General features: G+C 43.0%; 2 protein-coding genes across 3 annotated transcripts in view; both read left to right on the top strand.

The window, feature by feature from the left end:
* The window catches only part of MRPS6 (mitochondrial ribosomal protein S6), a 72,924-nt gene that overhangs the window by 594 nt on the left and 44,560 nt on the right, over positions 1-27,770 (top strand). The window contains exon 1 of one of the 2 annotated variants that reach the window (XM_074970324.1): positions 1-118. The exons of the other annotated variant lie outside the window; for it this stretch is intronic. Coding sequence (XP_074826425.1) covers positions 74-118 — 45 coding nt within the window. The 5' untranslated portion in view covers positions 1-73. The remainder of the gene's footprint in view (positions 119-27,770) is intronic. 2 annotated transcript variants of the gene reach the window in all.
* Positions 25-27,770, top strand: SLC5A3 (solute carrier family 5 member 3). Its single transcript, XM_074970303.1, has 2 exons — positions 25-118; positions 23,269-27,770. Exon 2 carries the CDS (start codon positions 23,582-23,584, stop codon positions 25,721-25,723), a length of 2,142 nt encoding a protein of 713 aa, XP_074826404.1. The 5' UTR covers positions 25-118; positions 23,269-23,581; the 3' UTR covers positions 25,724-27,770.

The raw sequence follows: 27,770 nt of genomic DNA, 5'->3' as shown, positions 1-27,770 counted from the left end.
CCCCGCCGCGCCCCCGCCCCCCACGTTCTGCCCCCATCGCGCCGCCAGCAGCAGCAGCAGGAGGAGGAGGAGGATGCCCCGCTATGAGCTGGCTTTGATCCTGAAAGCTATGCAGAGGGTGAGTGAGGGAGGGACCCTGCCCCTGCCCCGCTGCTTCCCCCGTGCGGCTCCCCCGCCAGCCCGGTGCAGCGCCCGCGTGTGCCCGGCCCGCTCCGCGCCCGGCGGCGCCGTAGCGCTCGGTGCCGCCCCCCCCTCCGACCTTGGCCCCCGCCTGCGCCCTGGCTAGTCCCTTCGGCCTCCCGCCGCCCCGCGGGCTGACCGCGCACGTGCGTGTCATGGGGACGGGCTCGCAGGTCTCGCCTGCCTGGGGCTGCGCGGGAGGGAAAAAGGGGACAAACGGTTGTGCCGAAGCCTGAAGGCCCCGGGCTTGGGCCGCCCAGCTGGGGAAGTGTGGGATGGGGAAGTGTGAGGTGCGCAACTGGCCCCGTGAAATAACTCTCTGCGCCCCCCCCCCCCCCCGCGTGCCCTTTCCTGCCCTTGGCCCGGCTCAGCTAGGACCATCCTGGAGGGTTGGTAACCCTAGGCTCAGCACGGGTTCCACAGTGTGGCTCCTCTCTGTACCTCTGGTGGCTTATAGCAGGTCAGTGCTTAATCTGTAATGAACAGGGTGCCAGAGTTCAAGCAATTTATTTAATTTTCATAACCGTTGCGTCAAGCCTAGAGATGCCAGGACTGAGCCCTGGCACAAATTAGGCAGTAGTAGATGCTAGGATAGTTACAGCAGTGGCTGCTAGGTGCTCGCTCTCTCCTCACAAAGGCCTACAAGGAAGAGTGAAATCGTGATTTCACTCTTGTAAGTTACAGCGTTACCTTTTTTGCAGGGGAGAGAGTGCCAGTGTTGTGACCTTCTGACCCTGTCCATGCTAGGGAAATCTTTCAGATGGTTTCCACTGTTGTTAATGACAGGTTTCAGAGTAACAGCCGTGTTAGTCTGTATTCGTAAAAAGAAAAAAGAAAAGGAGTACTTGTGGCACCTTAGAGACTAACCAGTTTATTTGAGCGTGAGCTTTCGTGAGCTACAGCTCACTTCATCGGATGCCACAATATGCTATGCATCCGATGAAGTGAGCTGTAGCTCACGAAAGCTCACGCTCAAATAAACTGGTTAGTCTCTAAGGTGCCACAAGTACTCCTTTTCTTTTTTCTTTTTACTGTTGTTAATGCCAGTTGAGCTCCTTTGATAATAATAGAGCGCTCCAAGTGTCACTAGTGCGCGTTCTAGCCCACGAAAGCTTATGCCCAAATAAATTTGAGTCTTTTAGGTGCCACAAGGACATCTCGTTGTTTTTGCTGATACAGACTAACACGGCTACCACTCTGAAACTAGTATTAAGATACTGCCATGGTTTTGGGTGCCTAGGAACCGCCTTAGATGATTTATGAAAAAACAAAACAAAAAAATTGCTCATAGGTCTGCACTGGGAGCCAAATCATTGTTGGCTATGTATGTATTTTTTTGTTTTTCTTAATTTCCCTAATGTGGGCAGGACTTTCAAACACACTTAGTGTAAGGTTTCAGAGTAGCAGTCTTGTTAGTCTGTATTCGCAAAAAAAAAGAGTACTTGTGGCACCTTAGAGACTAACAAATTTATTTGAGCCTAAGCTTTTGTGAGCTACAGCTCACTTCATCCACTTCATCGGATGCATTCAGTGTAAGGGGAATATTTGGTATTCCTCTTTCCTGTCCCTCATGCTAAGTTACATACACAACCCAACTTTATCCACCACTATAAAGCTTACTGCATAGGGTCCTTGCACAATGCTAGTGTCTAAATGCAGCAGCTTTTCTATTAGTGGAGGTACCTTTATATATACATATAGCCTCTGTTAGATTTTTTTTTAAAAAAGAGAGGTGTGGAGGTTACATTATACATTGCAAATTTTCTGCATTTGAATTGGGAGAGAAGGTATCACAGATCCGACAACACAGTGACGTACAAACAAAAAATTATAGTGCAAGCACGACTAGGACTACTGTGGCTTTGAAGAGCCTCACAAGCATTCCTGGGGTTAGAACATGGTGAAGCAGAGATGTGCTTATGGTCACAGAATGCCTCGTATTTGCATTTATACATTATGGTAACAACTAAAATACTCTTTTAAAAAGTTTGACTCTCCAGTATGTACTTTCTTAACAAATGTTCTGTTTTTAAGGCATTTCTGCAAACTAAAACGATTGGGTTAACTGTTTAGTAGTTCTGGTGAAATTAAGCTAGGTATAGAAACTTAAGTTTTTCTAACCTACTCCTTGTATCATAACTCTAAAATCTAGAGTTCCTCTTAAGTCTCATTTTAATTGGTTAACTAACTTGCTGTCTACAAATATCTTGCTGCAGTTTGATTTTCTGTGCAGTTAAAACCCTTTTAAAGAGCAATTCTCTGCCAACTAGAGCTTCCCTAAAGTGGTGGTGCTGAATTTCAAGAAGTGGATTGTTTTAATGAGCCCCATAAGATCTTTCCCTGCACAGCATGTTGGTTTAAAAACTTTGTATTTTAAAGATTAAGTGCAAAAACTATTACTAAGACTGTGATGTAAACACACCAAAGCAAGGAAATTCAGTTTGGGCTAATAGTCTGAAATCGTGTAATTAATTGCATTCGTCAATATTTATGACTTGAATGATTTAATACACACAACGGGGTCCTGAATAAAGTAGATTTGAATTTGACACTATTTAGTATTTCCTGATCAAACAAAGAACCCTAGTGATGACTTTCTAGAAAAAGTTGAAAAATTGTTTCTGTATTTGAGACATCTTTGCAACTGCCATCCAACAAATAGCATGTGAGACTTTGGTTCTGTCACTGTGTCCAGCTGGGGTACTAATTTTGTCCAAATTATTTAATATCTATGGAAAGGCTTTGAATGGGAATATGGTGCTTAACTGCCACTTCTGCCTTTGACAATCTTCCTCTACCGTACTGAGAGGCCACAATAAGGATAGAGTGCTCCCAGGAGTTGCAGCACAAATGTATGGAGATGTACTTTCTGCCTTGAAGAGTTTACAGTCCCAAGATTACAAGTGACATGAAAGGTGAAGGTAGTAATGCACAGTAAAACTAGTACAATACTTAAAATTTTTTTTTTTTGTAAATCAAGTGCTAACTCTTTCTAACCACAAGCTGGCACTATACGCATTGTAGCAGAGGTGGGGCTTCAGGAGGAGAGTGTAGTGACGTTTCAAGTCAGTTCCAAGGGAATATATGGGGAAAGGGGAACTCTTCAGGAAACCACCTGCGTATTCTCCCAGTTGTGGTGATGAACCTTCTAGTCCAGGGGTGGCCATCCTGAGCTTGAGAAGGAGCCAGTATTTAGCAATGTATGTTGCCAAAGAGTCACAGTAACACATCAGCAGCACACTGCCGCGCCCCCCCCCCCCCCCCCCCGGCCCCAGCACTTCCCACCCACCGGCAGCACTGCTGATCAGCGCCTCCCCCTCCCTCCCCACACCTGCATGCCACAAAACAGCTGATCAGGAGGTATGGGATGGGGAGGAGTGAGGACATGGCAGGCTGGGGAGGGCGTGGGAGGGGGTGGAGTGGGGGCAGGGCCTGTGGCAGAACCAGGGGTTGAGCAGTGAGCACCCCCTGGCACATTGGAAAGTTGGCACCTGTAGCTCCAGCCCCGGAGTCAGTGCCTGTACAAGGAGCTGCATATTAACTTCTGAAGAACCACAGATTGGCCACCCCTGTTCTAGTCAGTGAGGGCTTGGAAATGGTTTTGTTGTGCTCTAATGCAGTTCCTCAGATTGACCTGAAGGGGGCAATATGAGACATTCCTCCAGGAAATGCTGGCAGCATGGGACAGAGGTAGGGCCTATACTCTGATCCCTTGTGTGGCATTGCCTGTTGCTGCAGCTTGACTTGTGAATTGGCATACCTCTCTTCAATAAATCCTACAGTTAGTTTTTTTTCTGATTCAGCTGTCTAATTTCATGTTAAATATTTTTAGTTCCCTTCAAGAGGAAAAAATATTCAGCGGTTTTGGGATGAATTCAGTTTCGTAACCAATTGCATAGATCATGCAATATCAATTAACTTTTTTTCATAATAATTCTCCTGTTTCAGCAAATTATTTCACTAATATCCTGTGATCCTGCAAAGCAGTGGTTCTGAACCTCGGTGTGCTGCTTGTGTAGGGAAAGCCCCTGGCAGGCCAGGCCGGTTTGTTTACCTGCTGCGTCAGCGGGTTCGGCCGATTGTGGCTCCCACTGGCCGCGGTTTGCTGCTCCAGGCCAATGGGGGCTGCAGGAAGGGCGGCCAGTACGTCCCTTTGCCCGCACCGCTTCCCGCAGCCCTCATTGGTCTGGAGCGGCGAACCAAGGCCAGTGGGAGCTGCGATCTGCCAAACCTGCGGACGTGGCAGGTAAACAAACCGGCCCGGCCTGCCAGGGGCTTTCCCTGAACAAGCGGTGCCCCTAGGTTGAGAACCACTGCTCTAAAGGCTTCTCTTGCTTCTCAGTTTGAGTTTAGTATGTTCGCATGCTAACTTTTTTTTTTTTTCAACATGTATTGTTTGCCATCCAAGCAGGTTGCCATGTTTTAATAAATTCTCTGCCTGCTGTGAAGAATGTTCAGCTATATTAGGGAAGCCCAGGCTATGGACAAAAGTGCTGCCTGACAACTTGATCTCTATACAACTGAGCTTTTATTTCTTCCTGGGAAGAAAAACAAAAAGGAAAAGGTTAATAAGCAGACTTTTTAAAAATCCTCTACTTTTTCTTTCCTACTGGTTAGCATGGCTTGCATTTATATTTCCATCTAGAAATTTTGTGACCGTAGTGGTTATATCAGCACCTCACAGTTTAGTAAGATCAGACAAAATTTTCTTTTTTTCTTTTTCTTTCTTTCTTCCTCCCTCCCTCCCTGCTGGAGTAACTTGCAGGTAGAGTCCTCTTCCCCCTCCCTGTCTCTCACTAGGCTCATAACTTTTTCACAGTAAGCTCTTCATGCAGTCTAAGTCAAAGACGTTTATTGTGTATATCATGGCTAACACTGTGAGATGTGTAGTCATTCTTCTCTTGTCATGAGTCCATAGTCTGGGTCCAGCTTCTCATGAGAGCTGTCTCCTGCTATAACTATTCTTGTGGAAGCACTTTTTTTTGCGAGCCTTGTATGTAAATAAACTTTCTAAGAGTACTACCTTCTGGACTGAAATATCTGATTGTTTGGATGCTGGAGTGGGGAGAAAGGAAATGGCAATCTGTGGCTCATGGTCCATACAGCAGTTCTGGATGTGAGCAGGCACAGACAGAGGCCTCATGGGTTGAGGAGAACAGTAGATAGGGGGCAGTGGATTGTGTAAATGAAGTGTGATGGGAGCCCCTGAGTTTGGGATGTGAAGTAATACAGAAGACTGTGATTCAGGAAACCTGAGTTCTAATCTCGGCTCATTTATCTCGTGACTGGGCAAGTCATTTAATCTTTGTACTTCAGTTTGTCCACTTGTAAAATTTGCTCATCAGTCTAGCAGAGAACATGAGCCAATAGCTGGAAGTTGAAACTAGACCAATTCAAACTGGAAATAAAGCATACATTTTTAACTGTGAGGATAATTAGCCATTGGAACAATTTACCAAGGGTAATGGTGAATACTCCATCACTGACTATTTTAAAATCCAGATTGCATGCCTTTCTAAAAGAGAAGCAGTGAAATTATCTTGGGGAAATTCTATGGCCATGTCATATGGGAGGTTAGATTACTAGAACTATCATTTTAGAGGTGTGAATGGGACTCATAGATTCTAAGGCTAGAAGGTAATTATGATCATGTAGTCTCTCACCTCCTGTATAACACAGGCCATAGAACTTCCCCCAAATAATTCCTAGAGCACATCTTTTTAGAAAAATATCCATCCTAATTTTAAAATTCACAGTGGAGTCTCCATCATTATTGACTCTTGGTACAGTGTTCCAATGGCTAACTACTATCATGGTTAAAAAATTTACACCTTATTTCCAGTCTGAATTCAACTAGCATCAACTTCCAGCCATTGGATTGCATTATACCTTTCTCTGCTAGACCGAAGAGCCTACAATAAAATATTTGTTTCCCATGTAGATACTTATGTGCTGTGATCAAGTCGCCCCTTAACTCTCTTTGTTAAGCTAAACAGATTGAAGTCCTTGGGTTGATCACACTGTAAATCAGATTTTTAAATCTTTTAACCATTCTCTTGGCTCTTCTGGCTCAAGATGTCTCTGACTTATCAACATACTTATTGAACTGTGGGCACCAGAACTGGACACAGTACTCCAGCAGCAGTTGCACCAGTTCCAAATACAATGGTAAAATAACCTCTCTACTCCTATTCAAGATTCTCCTATTCATGTATCCCAAGATTGCAGTAGCTCTTTTGGCCACAGCATTGCACTAGGAGTTCATGTTGAGCTGATTATCCTCCATCACCACCCCCAAATCTCTTTCCTAGTCACAGCTTCATAGGATAAAGTCCCCCATCCTGTAAGTGTGGCCTACATTCTTTGTTCTTAAATTGATACGTTTACACTGTTTGCATGTGCCCAGTTTACCAGGTGATCCAGATTGCTCTGAATTTAGTGACCTTTGACCTGTCGTCATTATTTACCACTCCCCCATCTGCAAAGATTCAGTGATGACATTTTCTTCCAGGCCATTAGTAAAAAATGTTAAGTAGCTTAGGGCCAAGAACAGGGCCCTTCAGGACTCCACTGGAAACAGACCTGCCTGGTGACTATTTCCCATTTATGGTCACATTTTTTGAGACCTATCCATTAGCCAGATTTAAATCCACTATTGTGTGCCATTTTATTTTTAATCAACATCTTGTACAGTACCAAGTGAAATGGTTTACAGTAGTCTAAGTATGTTATGTAACCATTATTACCTTTAGTAACCAATTTTGTAATCTCGTCAAAAAATATCAAGTTAACTTCACAGGATCTGTTTTCCGTAAAGCCAGTTAGCCCCACTCTCAAGCCTAGGTTCTTTAGGTACACCCTTGCTGCCTTATCTCCTAAGGCCAAAGAGACTTTTCATGCTCATCAGGGCCTGCAGTCCTTGCCCTCTTGACCTGAAAAAGGAAAGAACACAGGCTGGCTGGACCTCGTAAGCAGTTAAGGGAAGGGGTCTTCATTCACTAGGAGCTCCTGAATGGGCTTGAGGAGGAAGGTGGGCTGAGGGCCGCATAGGGTTTCAGAAATTGTATGGAGGGCGGGTTAGGGGAGGCTCTGCCTCCACAAACAGCAAGGTGTGGCCCAGCCCCCCCTGCTTCTTGCCCCCTGATGGGGGTCCCCCCCAGGACTCCTGCCCCCTCCCCACCCCCCCTGCTCTCTGTCCCCTGACTGCTCCCGTCCCATTCAACCCCCTGTACCCCGACCCCTATCCACACCCTGACCACTCTCCTGACCCCCGAACTCCCCTGCCCTCTATCCAACCCCGCTCCCTGCCCCCTTACTGTGCTGCCTGGAGCACCAGTGGCAGGCGGCACAGCTGCACCAGGACAGGCAGCTGTGCTGTCCGGCTGGAGCCAGTCACGCCCCGCGCAGCACAGAGCACCAGGTCAGGCTGGGCTCTGCAGCTGCTCTGCCTGGCAAGAGTTCACGGCCACGCCTCCCAGAGCGTTGCGCCAACAGTGCAGTGAGCTGAGGCTGAGGGGGAGGAGGAACAGCAGGGGAGGGGCTGAGGGCTAGCCTCCCAGGCCAGGAGGTTGGGCCAGGCAGAACGGTCCCATGGGCTGTAGTTTGCCCATCTCTGTCCTATGGCCTGGCCTGCCAGATTGGAAGGGTTACAAGAGCGGGGCCCAGGGTACACAGGAAAATGTCTCCAGCACATCTTAGGGCCATTAAAAACTACATTAGACACAATGGTAACGTGTTCTCTATAAATCTGCATGAAATTAGAGGATGTGTGTTAAAAGAACTTGTGATGTGACAGCAGCCCACTTAATGCTGGTGACGTATGAGGCAAATTGGGAAAACCAATGTTTCATACTCCTCTTCAATACCCTTTGTTGAAAGAAGGAGCAGTTGGATGATGGCATCTTTTTGGGGCAGAGTTTACATGAATAGCCTTGACTCTTGAGTTTCCATGGTTTCTCGCTGTTGTGGAGTTATGTACTCAGACCATGATATAGATACCTGCTTAATATCCCTACATAAAAGTTGATGAAATCTACAACATTACTGAAATGTCACTTTAAAAGGACCTTACATTTTTCAGTGCAATATTTGTGGCCTCATGTCCTTTTCATAAGCTGCTGCTTGAGAGAACTTGGTAAGATGAGTACAACTCAAACCTGCAGAAAGGATACAACATTGAGATGCTTCATTTCTGATTACTCGCATGATTTGAACTTAATGTTCAGAAATTATTGCATCCCTGATTGTGAACCCAGAGAAATGAGAAAGTGGGAGTATGCTAATAAAGTTTGCGGATGATACAAAGCTGGGAGGTATTGCCAATTTAGAGAAGGATCGGGATATCATACAGGAGGATCTGGATGACCTTGTAAACTGGAGTAATAGTAATAGGATGAAATTTAATAGTGAGAAGTGTAAGGTCATGCATTTAGGAATTAATAACAAGAATTTTAGTTATAAGCTGGGGACGCATCAATTAGAAGTAACGGAGGAGGAGAAGGACCTTGGGATGACTATGAGCCGCCAATGTGATATGGTCAAGAAAAAAGCTAATGCGGTCTTGGGATGCATCAGGCGAGATATTTCCAGTAGGGATAAGGAACTGTTAGTACCATTATACAAGGCACTGGTGAGACCTCATCTGGAGTACTGTGTGCAGTTCTGGTCTCCCATGTTTAAGAAGGATGAATTCAAACTGGAACAGGTACAGAGAAGGGCTACTAGGATGATCCGAGGAATGGAAAACTTGTCTTATGAAAGGAGACTCAAGGAGCTTGGCTTGTTTAGCCTAACCAAAAGAAGGCTGAGGGGAGATATGATTGCTCTCTATAAATATATCAGAGGGATAAATACCGGAGAGGGAGAGGAATTATTTAAGCTCAGTACCAATGTGGACACAAGAACAAATGGATATAAACTGGCCATCGGGAATTTTAGACTTGAAATTAGACGAAGGTTTCTAACCATCAGAGGAGTGAAGTTCTGGAATAGCCTTTCAAGGGAAGCAGTGGGGGCAAAAGATCTATCTGGCTTCAAGATTAAACTCAATAAGTTTATGGAGGAGATGGTATGATGGGATAACATGGTTTTGGCAATTAATTGATCTTTAACTATTCATGGTAAATAGGCCCAATGGCCTGTTGTGGGATGTTAGATGGGGTGAGATCTGAGTTACTACAGAGAATTCTTTCCTGGGTATCTGGTTGGTGAATCTTGCCCACATGCTCAGGGTTCAGCTGATCGCCATATTTGGGGTCAGGAAGGAATTTTCCTCCAGGGCAGATTGGAAGAGGCCCTGGGAGTTTTTCGTCGTCCTCTGTAGCATGGGGCACAGGTCACTTGCTGGAGGATTCTCTGTACCTTGAAGTTTTTAAACCATAATTTGAGGACTTCAGTAGCTCAGACATAGGTGAGAGGTTTATTGCAGGAGTGGGTGGGTGAGATTCTGTGGCCTGCATTATGCAGGAGGTCAGACTAGATGATCATAATGGTCCCTTCTGACCTTAATATCTATAAGTCTATGAGAACCAGTATTGTTTGTTCAAAAACATCTTTCTCCCACCCCCACTCCCCAGCCAAGCTCTTTTGAAATCTGCCCCACATATTTAGGCATCTAAGTATGGATTTAGGGGACTATCTCTTGGCACAATTTTTGAAGCTCTTGCCCTGTAGTCTTATCACAAAAATAAATGTGCTCCAAGGGTGAGAGTACTATAACCTAGAGTAGTGATGGAGTTCTAAAGGCATGGAAAATGGGTTTAAAATAGAAGTGTTGGACTCAGGTTTTCCTGTAATCAAAAAGGGGATACTAGTTGGAACACTTAGTTAATATGCTGGCCTTGCACTGCTGGAGTCCTGGCTTCAAATTTTAGCTTAGGTTACAAATGAAAGTTTGACTTAATACTAATTCCCATTGGATGTTAGAAAAAGTCTACATAATCAGTCCCTTGTACAAGAGAAGCCCCAGAATTGAACTTGCTGGTACTGGTAGAGCTCCAAGGAGAAATTCATATAACACATCTGCTCTATTCATAACTCTAGCTATTGCTCTGATTCATCAACAGAAGTCCTTTGGAATGCAGTACGCATTAAGTATTTCTCCTAAGAAAACAATCAGTTTAAATAATGACAGTAGTGTTACTGGTGTAATAATGTCTGAATTCATCCACGGGCTCTCTAATATGAGCATGGGCTCTGTCTTGCATGCACTAAGATTATGTAGTTCAGGGATTCTATCTAGTAAATAAGTAATTTGGGGTAGTACCCGTTGCTATACTTCCCGTGTATGTGTGGTTTTCTTTTTTTCATTTTTTTCCCCCATTAACTCACCTCCCCCTGTTAATTTTTTTTAAAATTTGTCTATACATGTGTTGCAGGCAGTGCAAGCTGCTTCAGTCTGCGTGCCAGCATGGCTCAACCTTGATGTGGAGAGGCAACCTCTAGGAGTCAGGGGGCAGCTCAATCACTCTGCCTCTCTGCTACAACTGCCAACGAGGATGTCAGTTGGCGGCTTTATTGGCTTAGCGGGCAGGGTGGTTTCAGCCAGTCATGGCTCCCTGAGTTTTACCATGTTGACCTGAAAATGTGTTTGCTCCCTTTCCTTGTCAATCCTCTGTTTCTACTACTTCGGAGGCTCTTATCTGGGTCTCATATGATCCCACAGATCAGGCACCTCGCTCTGCCCATGTTTCCTTCTAGTTTTTTCCAGCACTGCTGTGAAAGCTTGCTTTTTCTTAGTACTTGAACCTATGTAGGCCCTGGCTTTTGAAGCTGTGAAGGGATAACTAATAATATGGACACTTAGCCGTCAGTAATTAACCTTACACAATTGACCTTTTTTTACCAGTCTGCTCAACCGCCATAAGATTCTATCTGGTTCAGTGTCCACTTTGGGCCATTGTGTGCCTGCTAATGACCTCGGCAAAATTTTTCCAAATTTGGTTGCCAAAAAAGTGGTTTAATTTTCAGAGGTGCTGAGCACTTGCAGCTCCTGGTGACTTCAGGGGATGCAGAGGATGCTCAGTATCTATGAAAATTAAGTCACTCTTGTTTGGGTACTTTAACTTCAGGCAACATAGTATAAAAACTTAATCTTTTATTTTTATTAAAACATGTGAACAGAATCTTCATGTTATTTGGTAACTGATATATTACTATAGTACATCTAGGGTCCCATGTTTATATGTAACTTATACAAGTTTTTTGTTCTTGTCTTAATGAACAGATGGAGGCCCAAACCTGTTTCCTCAGATGTGAGGGGTTTTGGGAACATGGAGAGTGGTGAAGATATAGCATCTCAATCCTGGGGACTCATGGGGAAGGAAAGTGGAGGCAGTTACATAACAGGGTTACTCTTCTGCACTTTCTTGGCTCTTGCCTGTAGCACAGATCCAGCAGGGGCTGCACTGCTGTTGTCTTAGTTTTTCATAGTTGTCTTGTGCCAACCATGGTTGCATACCATAAAATATCCGTGGGGTCAGCAGAGGGCTGTGTTGGGAAGAGTGCCAAGTCCTTGGCTGTGGCCCATCTTTTTCCTCAAACCTGCTAAAGCCCGACACTTGTGGTATATTTACAGGGTGTTCCACTCTCCCCATAGCCTATAGCTATCAGGTTTTTGTCCCTACTACTCTTTATTCTTAGAGGCCTATTATCCTCTGAGTATGCTTGTTTAACTCCTAATGTTAATTAGGCGCACATATCAATATAGCAGACCATTCAGGTTACATGCTGCTACGGTAAAATATAATTGCAATTTGGGGGTTTAAAATGTAGTTATGTTCAGAAAAATGACCATTAAAGCACTTTTACTCAACAGTTCTGCTTCTTGTACTTATTACATCATATCTTCTTTTTTACTCCTGCGTTACAGAGCCAGCGCAGTTATGAGAGAGTGAGCAGATCCTATTCTGATTTATGTATCAACAGAGCTGCTGATTGAGCGGGGGCGGGAACACAGCTTGATTCTTTTAGGACCATGCTGATATTGGCAGACCTGATGGGTAGGAAAAAGTCTTTATTGTAAACTGCATTTTTAAAATTTTTTTTATTAAATGTTAAGGGAGACCAATGTTAGGCCCAACAACAATGCTTTGAGTCACTTCATCCTTCAGTTTCACTGGGCCATATAGCTCCAGTTACTACATTGCTTCTGTTGCATAGACAGAACTCATAAGTTTGTCTACAACAATGCATACTTAAAATTGCTATGCTGCACTGGATCTAGACAAAGTGCATTATATTACCCAATAAAGACAGTAGTGTGTAGCTTATCAGAAAAGTAGTCTGATCCATAGAGGGGTTTCACTTGTCTAGATTCTCATTCAAAAATGCTCTGACCGGGTGGGGATGGCCGGGGGGGGGGGGGGGGGGGGAGAACGTGTTACTGCAGCATCGGAAGAACCTTGCTGCATAACTTGACTAGCATAGGGAAGTTCTAGTATAATAGGAAAGTTATCAGGATCACTTCAATAGACAAAAAGGGAATTAACTACTAATATGTACTCAGATTCTAACTACTAGGTTTTGCAGCTCCTTTTCCTGGAATTGGGAGCATTAATACTTTGGAAAGGTTTTCAGCCATGTAGGTGTTTGTTAATGATCCATTTCTTTGGGGGTTGCAGATTTATAGGCGGTAGTTAAGGGATATCTTTGTGAAGAACCTAACGGGTGGGCAAAGGTTAAATGTCATTTAAGGCTGCAGCTGTGGGTCTCTTTCACCCTCTCCTCCCCCCCCCCCATTGTTTAAAGGGCCATCTATCAGAAAATCATGCTGGGAAAGCTTCTTTTTAAAAGAGTGACCCGACAGTTCTGAATTTCACTTGTGACCAAGCACTTTTAAAGAACTGTGAATAAGGCCTGAATTTCTATATGATCTTATTTTGTTCCCCTTTTTTTGAGGGACCTGTTTGAAACTTCAAAATAGCTGTTTGTTTTTGTTTCTGTAATAAGGACTTAAATGTAATCTTGGTGTCAACTGCTAGCTGCATTTAATGTGCCAACACATCAGAATCTTACACGAATCCTACATAAATTGTGCCATAAACTGTAGCTGTCTTACCTGTAACATTCCAGACCTTAAAGTGTTAAATGGTGGCTGGATCACCTACATGAACATCTGAGAGAAACAGGTCTTGGATGTATGAGCTATTTTCCTATTCTAATAATAGGTTAAGTGTATGTTCTTATAATATTTCTGCCTCTGTGTGCCCTATAAATCCTACCCTGAATCTATTCTACTGTATCTTGTCTCTTTTGAAAATTTGCCTTTAGCTAATAAACTACCTTTTTTGTGTGTGTGTGACATACTAATATTTGCACAGAAATCTCAAACTGTTATGATACAAAGGAAAAAGTTTCTTGTACTTCTGATATGGCCCAATCAGAAAGTAGCCAGGGCTGAAATTCACTGTTCTTGGCATCAATTTTGATGTGCTGCTGGTTTTGTCAGTGCCACAAACACTATTCTCATGACTTGATAGTTTCCCCATTCAGCTGTTTGAGTCCTTCTTTAATCAGGAAGGTGGAAAAGTTTCAGTAGTCAATACAGATTTGTTGCATTGTCACTGTCTACACAGCAAAGAAAAACCTGCAGCTGGCTCATACCAGCCAACTTGGGCTCATGTGGCTTGGGCTGCAGGGCTGTTTCACTGCTGTGTAGACTTCCAGGTCCCAGAGCCTGGGCTCCAGTCCGAGCCCAGAAGTCTACACTGCAATGAAACAGCTGCAGGTTTTTCTTTGCTGTGTAGACATATTTCATTACAGCAGTTCAGAGTAACTTCTTATACCGGCTCCTTATTGAACTTAATTCCAGCATAACCCTGGAAATTTTTCCCTTTTCCTTACTGAAATGAGTCTCCTTCCTTTTGTTTCTCTGATCTTTGCCCAGCAAATTTTCCTCAAAGCTTTACCAGGCTGAACACCACAAACCAGGTCTGAAAGTTGCAAAAGCGATGATCTTGAAAAGTAGCTATTTAAAGCATGGTTTGGCCTTGTCTATAGGTAGCAAGTTCTCCAGAAGTTAACATTATAACCAAAATAAATACTACATGTCCAGTGACAGTGTCTCAATTGTGACATATATAACAACTTATTAAAGGGCAAATACTCTTTATAAGGATTATAATCATGGTTGGACTGTTCACTACGATATGCACACTAGCTGCCTTTTTGTATACTATTACAGCACATCTGATTTCATTACTGTGTCTGATTACTGCTATTGATCAGTTAGTGTCAGTGTCACAAGTTTAGGTCTAAAACTTTTTTCAATAAGATAGGACAAGGAACTAAAATTTTACTCTATTCTTGGCTCACCTTTTGTAGTTGATTCCTTGCATAATTTCTCTTAACCCAATGTATCTGGGAATGATTGCTTTTGTATACTTTTTTCCCCTTAAAATAATATATGGAATCTTGGTATTAATGTTATATTGTAATTACATTTTTCGTTTAAAAATATAATGAAAGAAGCACTTGCAGCTAAGTAGCGTATTACCTTCATACCCAGAAGCTTCATGCAGTTTGGAAACACTTAGTGTACTGTCTTGTATCAGAGGGGTAGCCATGTTAGTCTGGATCTGTAAAAGTCCTGTGGCACCTTATAGACTAACAGACGTATTGGAGCATAAGCTTTTGTGGGTGAATACCCACTTTGTTGGATGCATGTAGTGGAAATTTCCAGAGGCAGGTATAAATATGCAAGCAAGAATCAGGCTAGGGATAACTAGGTTAGAGGATGAGGCCCTCTTCTAGCAGTTGAGGTGTGAACGCCAAGGGAGGAGAAACTGCTTTTGTAGTTGGCTAGCCATTCACAGTGTACCGTCTTGTTTATGAATAAATTAAATCATGGAATAGACGAGTTAATCTGCAGTGCGTTTTGGGGATGAGTGTAATTTAAAAACAGATCTGTGGTCTGAGACTCATGAGCTTGATAAATTGAGCACTCAACTGTAATCAGTCTGTTTTGTATCACTTTTCCCTAGTCTCTCATCATTCTTGGATATAACTTTATCAGAATGAGAATATAAATATTCTCATTTGTAAAAACTGCATATCTTCCTTGGTTCTGAAATACTTTATTTTTTGTGCAATGTTCTGCTTATAAAATGGCCAGTTCATACACACATGCAAAAATTGTTGAGACTGAAGTGGAACTTTTTTTTTCTTGTTCTCACATCTGCCTTAGTGAGAAGTGCACATTCTCACAATGAATAAGCAGCATGATTACCTGTAATAGTTTGCTAAAACAGCAAAAGAGTTAACATCTTTTTAACCATTTAAGGTACTCTTCCATACTCTCCGCCTTAGCTCTATCTTAACATAGTTTTCTCTGGGAATCTGTTTTGTTTTTAAATTAACTTCACACATGAATGCTAAACAAGAAACCCAGAGAATGCTACCCTGTGATAGTTTTGAGTTGTAGATATGTAATATCAGTCTTTAAACCATTTTTGTTTTAAGGCCAGATTTGTTGGTATGCTTTGTCAGCTGTGTCATTTCAGCACCGTCTAAAGCATCTGGAGTACATTGGCCAATTAAATGATGTTTACAGGGACTCTGTCACTGGAGCAGCACAAAACATTCAGGGCATACTGGAGAATCTGGCCCATAATTTCCACAGAATGCAACTATAATTTTTGTGTGTGTAATGACAGTGGGTTAATGCAATGATAGTTGAAGGCCAAATAATCTGTCAGTTAAACTCTTGACATGTACAGCTCTTTTTGTGTCATTGACTCTCTTCAGCCCATAGAACTGAAAGATCCAAATTAACTAGAGAGGGAAGGTGGTGGCATCAAAGGTAACTAAATCAGATGGCTGTGCTTAAGAGTAACCTGAGCTGTATAACGTGACCCTCTCTAGTTTATAACAACTGGCTAAAACAGTAATTAATACATTTAATTTAATTGCAACCTAACTTCTTGTACATATGCTAAATTTGAAGATCACGTGAATTTTTAATCCTAGGTAAAACTCGAATTTCTTGTGGTGGTAAAATCATTTGGGACAAAACAGGTTTGAGTACTAAATTTCTTAGCCCTGGTCTATACTACGAGTTAGGTCGAATTTAGCAGCATTAGATCAATTTAACCCTGCACCTGTCCACACGACGAAGCCATTTTTGTCGACTTAAAGGGCTCTTAAAATTGATTTCTGTTCTCCTCCCTGACAAGGGGATTAGCGCCGAAATAGACATTGCTGGGTCAAATTTGGGGTAGTGTGGACGCAATTCAATGGTATTGGCCTCCGGGAGCTATCCCAGAGTGCTCCATTGTGACTGCTCTGGACAGCACTTTCAACAGATGCACTAGCCAGGTACACAGGAAAAGCACCAGGAGCTTTTGAATTTCATTTCCTGTTTGGCCAGCCGTGGCGAGCTCATCAGCAGAGGTGACCATGCAGTCCCAGAATCACAAAGGAGCTCCAGCGTGGGCCGAATGGAGGTACTGGATCTGATCGCTGTATGGGGAGATGAGTCTGTGGTATCAGAACTCTGTTCCAAAACACGAAATGCCAAAATATTTGAGGAAAATCTCCCACGTCATGATGGACAGAGGCTATAACAGGGACCTGCAGCAGTGCCAGTGAAAATTAAGGAGCTCAGACAAGTCTACAAAAGAGGCAAACGACCGCTCCGGGTCAGAGCCCCAGACATGCCGCTTCTTTGAGCTGCATGCAATTCTAGGGGTGCTCCTACCACTACGCAACCCCTGTCCGTGGACACCTGCAAGGGGGCAGTCTCATGCAACAGGGATGAGGATTTTGGGCATGAGGAAGATGATGATAGCGCACAACAGGCAAGCGGAGAAACCGTTCTCCCTGACAGCCAGGAACTGTTTATCACCCTGGAGCCAATACCCTCTCAAGGCAGGCTCCTGGACTATGAAGCCAGAGAAGGCACCTCTGGTGAGTGTACCTTTGTAAATATAATACAGGGTTTAAAAGCAAGCATGTTTTAATGATTGATTTGCCCTGAAGACTTGGGATGCATTCGTGTCCAGTACAACTATTGGAAAAGTCTGTTAATGTGTTTGGGGATGGAGCAGAAATCCTCCAGGGACATTATTAAGGGGACATTCAGAGGTGGCTGTTCCTGCTGGGCTGTTTGCCTGTGGCTGAAAAGAAATCATCCCCACTTTTAGCCATGTGTGGGGTGGGGGGGGCCGTTCATGCTGAGCTGTTAGCCTTTGGCTGGCAGGTATCTTCCCTGATATTAGTCATGTGGTGGGAGGAGGGGTGAAGCGATCCACCCAGAGAATTGGGTGGTGGTGGTGGGGGGTTTAGTTGGGTTTGTGTGGCTCGTTAACCCGAAAACCACAGCCCCTCCTTTTAAATGGCCAACCCAACAGGTCCTTGGTATGGGAAAGGAGGGCGCTGCTGTTTGAAACCATTCCCACATGTTATGAAGGTTGAAGAAGCCGAAAGACTGTGGCTTACCATGGCTGCCTGCAAGCCAAATTCTGTTGCCCAGCCCTGCATGTGTGATCTATCTCACCAAATTGGCAGGCCCTCAATATAAGAGGCAAAATGCAATCTTGTACCAAAAGCACATGTGCTATGTAATATTAACAGCTTGGCTCATCGTGAAAGAGTCTACCCATTGTTCTCTAAAATGTCTCTTTAAATACTACTCTCCCTTTTTCTCCTCCCGCAGCTGCAAATGTTTCAACGCTCCCCCTATCATCTCCGTCCCAGAGGCTAGCGCAGATAAGAAGGTGGAAAAAAATGCACTCGTGATGAAATGTTCTGTGAGCTCATGCAGTCCTCCTGCACTGAAAAAGCTCAGCAGAATGCGTGGAGGCAAACAATGGCAAAGTCCAGGAAAACAGAAAATGAGCAGGAGGGACTAGCAAGATGAGAGGTTGCGGGAGCAAGAGGAGAGGTGGCAGCAGCTTGATGAGAGGAGGCAGGATGCAATGCTGAGGCTACTGGGGGATCAAACTGATGTGCTCCGGCATCTGGTGGAGCTGCAGGAAGGGCAGCAGGAGCACAGACTGCTGCTGCAGCCCCTGTGTAACTGCCCACCCTCCTCCCCAAGTTCCATAGCCTCCTCACCCAGACTCCCAAGAATGCGGGGGGGGGGGGGGCAGGCTCTGGGCACCCAACCACTCCACCCCAGAGGACTGCCCAAGCAACAGAAGGCTGGCATTCAATAAGTTTTTTGAAGTGCAGTGTGGCCTTTTCCTTCCCTTCTCCCCTCATGCACCACCCACCCAGTACTTCCATCCTCTCCCACCCCTCCTGGGCTACCTTGGCAGTTATCCCCCTATTTGTGTGATGAATTAATAAAGAATGCATGATTTTGAAAAAACAATGACTTTATTGCCTCTGCAAACGGTGATCGAAGGGGCAGAGCGGTTGGCTTACAAGGAAGTAGCGTGAACCAAGGGGGTGGGTTTTCATCAAGGAGAAACAAACAGAACTGTCACATCGTAGCCTGGCCAGTCATGAAACTGGTTATCAAAGCTTCTCTGATGCGCAGCACGCCCTGCTGTGCTCTTCTAATCGCCCTGGTGTTTGGCCGTATGTAATCAGCAGCCAGGCAGTTTGCCTCAACCTCCCACCCCTCCATCAATGTCTCCCCCTTACTCTCACAGAGATTGTGGAGCATACAGCAAGCAGTAATAACAATGGGAATATTGGTTTCGCTGAGGTCTAACCAAATCAGTAAACTGCGCCAGCGTGCTCTTAAACATCCAAATGCACATTCTACCACCATTCTGCACTTGCTCAGCCTGTAGTTGAACAGCTCCTTACTACTGTCCAGGCTGCTTGTGTATGGCTTCATGAGCCATGGCATTAAGGGGTAGGCTGGGTCCCCAAGGATAACTATAGGCATTTCAACATCCCCAACCATTGTTTTCTGGTCTGGAAAGTAAGTCCCTTGCTGCAGCTGTTGAAACAGACCAGAGTTCCTGAAGAGGAGTGTCATGTACCTTTCCCAGCCATCCCACGTTGATGTTGGTGAAACATCCCTTGTGATCCACCAGTGCTTGCAGCACCATTGAAAAGTACTCCTTTTGGTTTATGTACTGGCTGCCCTGGTGGTCTGCTCCCAAGATAGGGATATGTGTTCCGTCTATTGCCCCACCACAGTTAGGGAACCCCATTGCAGCAAAGCCATTCACTATGACCTGCACATTTCCCAGAGTCACTACCCTTGATAGCAGCAGCTCAGTGATCGCGTTGGCTGCTTGGATCACAGCAGCCCCCGCAGTAGGTTTGCCCACTCCAAATTGATTCCCGACTGACCAGTAGCTGTCTGGCGTTGCAAGCTTCCAGAGGGCTATCGCCACTCGCTTGTGAACTGTGAGGGCTGCTCTCATCTTGGTATTCCTGCGCTTCAGGGCAGGGGAAAGCAAGTCACAAAGTTCCATGAAAGTGCCCTTATGCATGCGAAAGTTTTGCAGCCACTGGGAATCATCCCAGACCCGCAACACTATGCGGTCCCACCACCCTGTGCTTGTTTCCTGGGCCCAGAATCGGCGTTCCACAGCATGAGCCTGCCCCATTGCCACCAGGATGTCCAAATTGCCAGGGCTTGTACTTTGAGAGAAGTCTGTGTCCATGTCCATATCACTCTTGTCATTGCGCTGCTGTCGCCTCCTCGCCTGCTTTTGCAGGTTCTGGTTACGCACATGCTGCAGGATAATGCACGAGGTGTTTACAAGGCTCATAACTGCCGCAGTGATCTGAGTGGGTCCATGCTTGCAATGGTATGCCATCTGCAGGAGAGCAGAGTTGCAGCAGAAGTGGTGGCTGACGACGGATGCCACGAGAATAGATATTTATAGAGAACAACGAGAGGATCTGCAAAGTGGATTCATGAGAGCAGAGTTGCAGCGGAAGCAGTGGATGACGATGGTTAGCACCGTGCACATTTCCCGAGAAAGAACGCGTACCTGGGAGCCCATGACAGACAACATGGAGAAATTTGCTATTGAGACAATAGCAGCAGAGTAGCAGCGGAAGCGGTGGATGATGATGGTTAGCAGTCCTACTGCACCATCTGCTGAAAGCAGTATGGCATCCGCACAGGGAAAAAAGGTGCGAAATGATTGTCTGCTGTTGCTTTCACGGAGGGAGGGGCGACTGATGACGTGTACCCAAAACCACCCGTCACAATATTTTTGCCCCATCAGGCATTGGGAGCTTAACCCAGAATTCCAATGGGCGGCGGGAACTGTGGGATAGCTACCCACAGTGCACCGCTCCGTAAGTTGATGCTAGCCACGGTAGTGAGGATGCACTCCGACTTAATGCGCTTAGTGTGGACATATACAATCGACTGTATAAAATCGATTTCTAAAAATAGACTTCTATAATATCGACCTAATTTCGTAGTGTAGACATACCCTTAGTAAAATTTAACTCAGAATAGTCAACTCACTCGTAAATTCTCAGAAAACTCATTCTGCGCTCATAAATGCTTTAACTTTAGTAGGGAGGAAGGACTTGCTATTCACACAATAAATATGCAGAAAATGTAGGGGCAGGTTTCGACATAATTCTTTAATGACCGTAGATGTTGAGATTCAAAAAGTTAGTTTTATAATTGCTAAAACACAAATTGTGAACATCACTTGTCAAAATATACAAAGTAAACATCCTTAAATCAAACTCTTAACTTCTCAAGCAGCATTCCCTGACTTTGCTTATCGGTAGAATTCAGTTATTAGTGATGGCAATACTTAACTGGTTTGCATGTGTGTAGTGAAATTGACATTTACAGGTTAATCTAATCCTTCCAAGCTTAACAATAAACATAGGTTGGATCCCTGCAGTAGGCACAAAACACATCCTCATCTTAACTGTAGAGTTGATTCTCATTAATGTATCCCCTTCCATGGCAGAAAGAATAGTCAGAGTTCAAAGGGTCAAAGTAGGTCACAGGTCTGCTGGCTCCTAGAAACAGACGATGAGTTTAGGACAATCCCATAGAACTAATCTCAGCTGTCTATCTCTGTATATTAGAGTTGTCCAACATCTGTTTATTTTAAAGCATCTGTAATCAGGGTGTGACTTCTACAAGTGTCAGCCACACCCTCGCTTGGAGCTTCCTTTTCACCAAAAACCTAAATCAAGAATCTTAATTTCTCCCTCTCCTACGTAAAGTGAACACTAGTAAAAGAGAACAGTTGCAGATTAATCACTAAAGGCTATGGAAACAGTTTTGACTTGAAAAATAGCTTTTATTTTTAGCTGTATTCCTATGGCTTCCTGTGTCTTTATAAAACCACAATGTTAATTTAATTTTAAATAATTAAAAAGTGGTGCTGGACAAAAATGGAATTATGAAAATCAGTGCTGATGGTAGAAGTGGTGAGGTGTTTTTGTCAAGCTCTGTGGAACAGAAGGAGAATTGATATACAAAAACCTTTTTAATTTGGAACTACCAAAACCAACATTTTATTTTATTTTTTTTTTAAAAAGGGGTGGGTGGGGAGGAAAGTAAATTGGAACTTCTCTGGCTGGTGGAAACCATCAAAAATAGTAAATTCTGAAAATAAAACTGGCATATTTTGAGGTGATTTTCTGTTGGGTTTTTTAAATACCAAAACTATTAGTGTAAACAAGATTTCCTCCCCCTGGCCCTCCCTCACACACTGAAGTCAACTCATTCCAATTAAAACACAAAATTACAAGTAGTAGTGTGCACTGAATCACAAAAACAACTAGAGGGCTACACACTTGATTGTGTTTGTAGGCTGAACTGGCAGGTGGAGGGCAGGGCAGGAACTTGGTCTCTATCCCTGAACTGGTAGGACTCTCTCCAGTAACCCAAACCATGCTGTCTTCCCTGGTCATCTCTCCCCTGGTTTAGATGAACTAAACCAATTTTGACTAGGCAAAGGTAAGTGATCCTATTTGAGCCACGTATAGTTTGGAGGGAGCAATGGTGCAGATCTCTAGCCTCATTCCTACTCTGCTGCTCTAGCTTCTGATCTGAAGCAGCCCCTGCTGTTCTAGTCCTGATCCTCTGAACTCTGTCAAAGCACTCAAGTCCTGATCTGCAGCTTCATTTGCTGACTCACTTCATCCAATAGGATTGATGTATGCAGATGAACTGGTGATATTGAGCAATGACAGGCTGAGTTACCTCTGACCTCATAATGCTCTCTGCTTGCAGCCCCAAATGGGCACTGTGCAGAAAACTGACTTTTTCTGGTTTTCTGATTGTCACAAAAATCAGTAGCGTTCTTCTCATTGATACCTAGAGTGTTACCTGAAATTTTAGAATTCATTGGACATGGTCTTCAAAAGTTACCATATTACTTACAAACACTCACTCACTCACTCGCCATCAAGATGTGTTTAGGTCTTGTTTTGCTTGCCCTATTAGTGTAAACAAAACTCCCCCCCCCCCCCCCCCGAAATTTCCTGATACCTTTCCCACTTAAAAACGGCTCTGTGGGGTGCAGTGCATATAACACAAAGTTGTTCTAAAACTTGTAGAATAACCTCAGTTTTACAGTTAGTCATAAAGTTACCATTATTCGATATATGTGGCAGTGTTATGACTTCATTCCTATATTTAGTCATGGCAACAGAGTGGTGTCTCAAACACAGAATTGTGACATCACTTCAGGATCTAGCAAGAGATAACTTGGGCTGTTTAGGGTGGAATCCCGGGGAAATTCAAAAAAGGACTATCCAAGTAAACTTTGTTGTAATGTAAAATGTCTTTCTATGCAAATGTGGAAGGGCTTATTTTAATGTCTTTTAAAATAGACTTTAATCCTGTGAGGCTTTGGGGAGTGGGGAGGAGGGGGGGGAAGGGAAATCCCTAATGAGAATGCATTTTGTTGTGTTGAGGGTATTTGACTTTTTTTAAAGCCATTTAATCTTTATGCTCTCGTTTGCTGTATCCATTGATACACGTGTACCATGTCCAGATTTTCAGCTTAATTATAAAGGGCGCTACTCAGTTTGAGTAATGAATTCTGTGTTCTATCTTGCACAAATACAATTTAAAAGAGGAAAAGCCTTGTAATCAGCCTTGTTTTGATAGACTTCAAATCTTTCTCATAAATTGAGTGAAATCCTTCTCTAATTCAATCTTTGTCTTTTGTCTTTGCTGCCTTGCAGGGTTGGTACAGTAGGCCTCACTAGACTTAGCTGCAGCTAAGAATTTCTCCTACATCAACAGAGTTAATGCTGATCTTGTGGAAAGGCGATTAAAAGTGCGTGCTAAGTTCTCAAATTTCCATTTAAGAAGCGGAGAAAATAAATCTGTCTTCTCAAAGTGTACTACAACCACCACCATCAAGACAGCAAATCAAGGGAAAAAGAATTTGATCTGCAGTATTGATAAATGTAAACTGGTTCACATATTACTCTAAAGACTTCTTGGGGGGTGAAAATTGGACATCGTCAGTCGGAAGTCATTTTGTTTATAAAAATGAGGGCTTCTTTGGAAACAGCAGACATTGCCATTGTGACACTGTACTTTGTGCTTGTACTGTGCATAGGCTTTTTTGCCATGTGGAAATACAATCGAAGCACCGTAAGTGGCTACTTCTTGGCAGGCCGTTCTATGACATGGGTAGCTATTGGTGCATCCTTATTTGTGAGCAATATTGGGAGTGAACACTTCATTGGGCTCGCAGGATCTGGAGCAGCAAGTGGATTTGCAGTAGGTGCATGGGAGTTCAACGCCTTAATGCTTTTACAGCTTTTAGGATGGGTCTTCATCCCAGTCTACGTACGGTCAGGAGTATATACCATGCCTGAATACTTGTCCAAACGTTTTGGAGGACATAGAATTCAAATATATTTTGCGGCGTTGTCTTTGATTCTTTATATCTTCACCAAACTTTCTGTTGACTTGTATTCAGGTGCACTCTTTATTCAAGAATCTCTAGGTTGGAACCTTTATTTGTCAGTTATCCTGCTTATTGGAATGACTGCTTTGTTGACTGTGACTGGAGGTCTTGTGGCTGTCATCTACACAGACACTCTTCAAGCTCTGCTTATGATTATTGGTGCCCTCACACTCATGATCATAAGTATGAAGGAGGTTGGTGGGTTTGAAGAAGTTAAAAGAAGGTATATGTTGGCAACACCAAATATTACGTCAATCTTGTTAACCTACAATCTTTCCAATACCAACTTTTGTCATGTCCATCCAAAGCCTGATGCTCTTAAAATGTTGCGTGAGCCAACAGATGAAGATATTCCCTGGCCTGGATTTCTGTTTGGGCAGACCCCGGCTTCTGTATGGTACTGGTGTGCTGACCAAGTCATAGTTCAGAGGGTTTTAGCTGCAAAAAATATTGCTCATGCCAAAGGATCCACACTAATGGCAGGTTTTTTAAAGCTGTTGCCTATGTTTATTATAGTTATCCCAGGGATGATTTCACGTATACTGTTTGCAGATGACATTGCCTGTATCAGTCCCGAACACTGCATGCAAGTCTGTGGAAGCAGAGCTGGATGCTCTAACATTGCCTATCCACGTTTGGTGATGAAACTTGTACCAGTTGGTCTGCGGGGACTTATGATGGCTGTAATGATTGCTGCACTAATGAGTGACTTGGACTCAATATTTAACAGTGCCAGCACTATATTTACACTTGATGTCTACAAACTCATACGCAAGAGTGCCCCATCTAGAGAACTAATGATTGTAGGAAGAGTGTTTGTCGCTTTCATGGTAATTATAAGCATTGCCTGGGTTCCAATAATTGTGGAAATGCAAGGAGGCCAGATGTATCTCTATATACAAGAGGTAGCAGATTATTTGACTCCACCAGTGGCTGCACTGTTTCTATTGGGTATCTTTTGGAAGCGTTGCAACGAACAAGGGGCATTCTATGGTGGAATGGTTGGGTTTATTCTTGGGTCTATAAGGCTGATATTGGCGTTTATTTATCGTGTCCCTGAGTGTAACCAGCCTGATACTAGGCCAGACTTCATCAAAAATATCCATTATATGTATATTGCTACTGCTCTGTTTTGGATCACTGGAATTGTGACTATTACAGTAAGCCTCTTTACACCACCACCCACAAAGGAACAGATTCGAACAACCACTTTCTGGTCTCTAAAAATCAGGTCTGTAAAAGAAAATGCTTCAAAAGAGGATCCATATAAGGTACAAGAAAAAACCATCTTGAAATGTAATGAAAATGCCAATCATATCTTGCCAAATGGTAAATCTGAAGAAAATATTAAAAATATTAAACCTGAGGATATAAATCTTCTAGTTACTTGCAGAGAAGACAGCAACCCAGTGATTTCTGTAAGTCACTCTGAAGTTGAAACACCAGTTGATTGTTATTCAAATGGACAGGTGGCTCTCATGGGTGAGAAAAAGCGTGAGGAAGAGACTGATGATCGAGATAAACATTGGAAATTCATAGATTGGTTCTGTGGCTTTAGAAGTAGAAACATGAATGAAAGAGCCATCCAAGATACGGAGGAAGAGACTCTCTGTTTACAAATGTTGGAAGAGACTCCGAAAGTTAAACTATTACTAAATATTGGACTGTTCTGTGTCTGTTCACTTGGAATATTCATGTTTGTCTATTTCTCTTTGTGAGTGGTGAAGCTTTAAGGGTATGGCTAAACATACAGAAGCTGATACAAGTCTCTCTGGAGAATTTTTAAAAAAATATACAAAACTTGCATCTCAGGCATTGTTTACGCTATATTGTAAAATCAACTTGTCAGCCAATTTAAAGACCATTTGAGATGTGTATTATATTAGCTCTGTTTAAATAAGGAAGAATGTGGTTTTTAGTGCAGTACTGCAAGGTGTATGTGTGTGTGTATACACCAAAGAAAGAGGAGGTGGCTGTTTTTAAGGAAGAACATTAAGGTGCTCAGTCCAATATTAAAGTGAAAATAAAATTAAGTGTATAATTGGCATTATCAAGGCTGTCAGTCTAAAGATAAAGATATCCATATATAGTTTATCCTCTGTATCGTACTCCTGCTAACTTGACCAAGATGTTGCTGCTTAATTTTGCTTGCAGTTTTTCACTTTTTTTTAAAATTACGTATAAAAAATGTGTGGTGCTTAAATTCCACAATTCATTTATGCTCAACAAAAAGACAGCATTCTGAATGCACTTATCTCCTCATGTATTATTTTGGAACATGCGGTCACTCTCCAGCTGCCTTCTACTTTTCTCCATAAGATTAGAAACCAAGCATACTTAGTCACAGATTTTAACTTTTTTTTTTTTCCTCCTATCCAAATTAAACACTGGTATGGTGAAAGATTGATACATATTTTTGAGGGATGGATGTGAGCAAGCCTGAAATTATACACTGTTTAACTTTTTGTAAACTTTAGTTTATGACCCTACTGAGGGCGCGGGTCAAAAAGGGATGGATAATGTACCTGAATTTTCTAGTAAATGTGGACCAAAACAAATTCACTCCCACCCCATTCCAAATTTCTGTAACATTTTTGCTGTGTACATGAATAGGGTTAGCCTCTCCTTAGGGAGGAAGCTCCAGATGGATGCTATTGCTAGGAAAAGAGATCTGCCCAAGCATTATCAAAGTGAAAACTCGAATATGCTTCAACTGGATTTAAAAAAATTAAATACCCCTAAAGGAAATCTCTAGCAACCCTATCATCAAGCTAGATGCAGTGCAGTCTGTTAAATGTTAACTAATGTGTACTATGGATATTTGTTTTAAATTTCTATTTTGGAAGAGGGAAGTGGAAGCAACAAATAACAAGAGTCTGTATTTAGCACAGTACTTTCTTTCTAACTTCATCTGTTAGGAAAAGAATAGTATGAAGGATTCCACATGGGGAAGGAAGTGAATGTAGTGGGCAGCTTTATTATCTTCAGCTGGGCTTTTTTTGATGCGTATGTGGAAAAGCAAAACAACTTCTTGTGCTTTAGCAAAGTACCTTCAAATTACAGGAGTGCACAAAAGATGAGACTTTGAAGTTTTTTCCCCTAGGGGCTGTTACTGGAAACTCTATTAAGGGTTTGCAGAATTGGACACAGTTTATACCCAGTTTAATTACCCTGAGTAGCCTGTTGATTTTAATGGGACTGCTAGCAGAATAGTGTGCTACTTGGTGTGAGTAAAAATGGTAGGTTAATGGAATCTGGGTTGAATCTAATTATTGACTGCTGGAGGAAAAACATCTTGCTGCATAGAACTCCAGTGGGTCACTGAACAGCTTTTGGTAAGCCAACAATAACTAGATTATCTGATGGAACTGGTCATTTACCGTACTCTTGAAATAGCAATTGAGGCTGGTAGGTCTGTGGATTTGAATAGATGCCGAGATGTTTCACAGCAACTACTGTTCATTATCAGCTTTGTTTCTGTCTTGCACTTGGAAGGTAGAACACTGTGGATCGCAATAGAGAGATGAGCATATGAGCCATGTTTGAATAATGTAGATGACGGCAGTTAATGTACATGGCTGAGGCTTGGTTTTGGTAGTGTTGTCAATGTGTGTAAAAGTTGTTGTTTAAATGGGTTGCTTCATACAGAAATATTCTTTTTTTAAATTATAAATTCTTAGTACATGAAAGATTCTGTAAAAATGGAAACTCAAGTTCATAAGTTAGTTATTGGAGGTGTGATGGGGGAAATGATACAGTATACAT

This window comes from Natator depressus, chromosome 1, assembly GCF_965152275.1.
Source record: "Natator depressus isolate rNatDep1 chromosome 1, rNatDep2.hap1, whole genome shotgun sequence".
NCBI classification, from domain to species: Eukaryota; Metazoa; Chordata; order Testudines; family Cheloniidae; genus Natator; species Natator depressus.
Note: the sequence above shows the minus strand (reverse complement) of the source record. Positions and strands in the feature narration are given on the sequence as shown.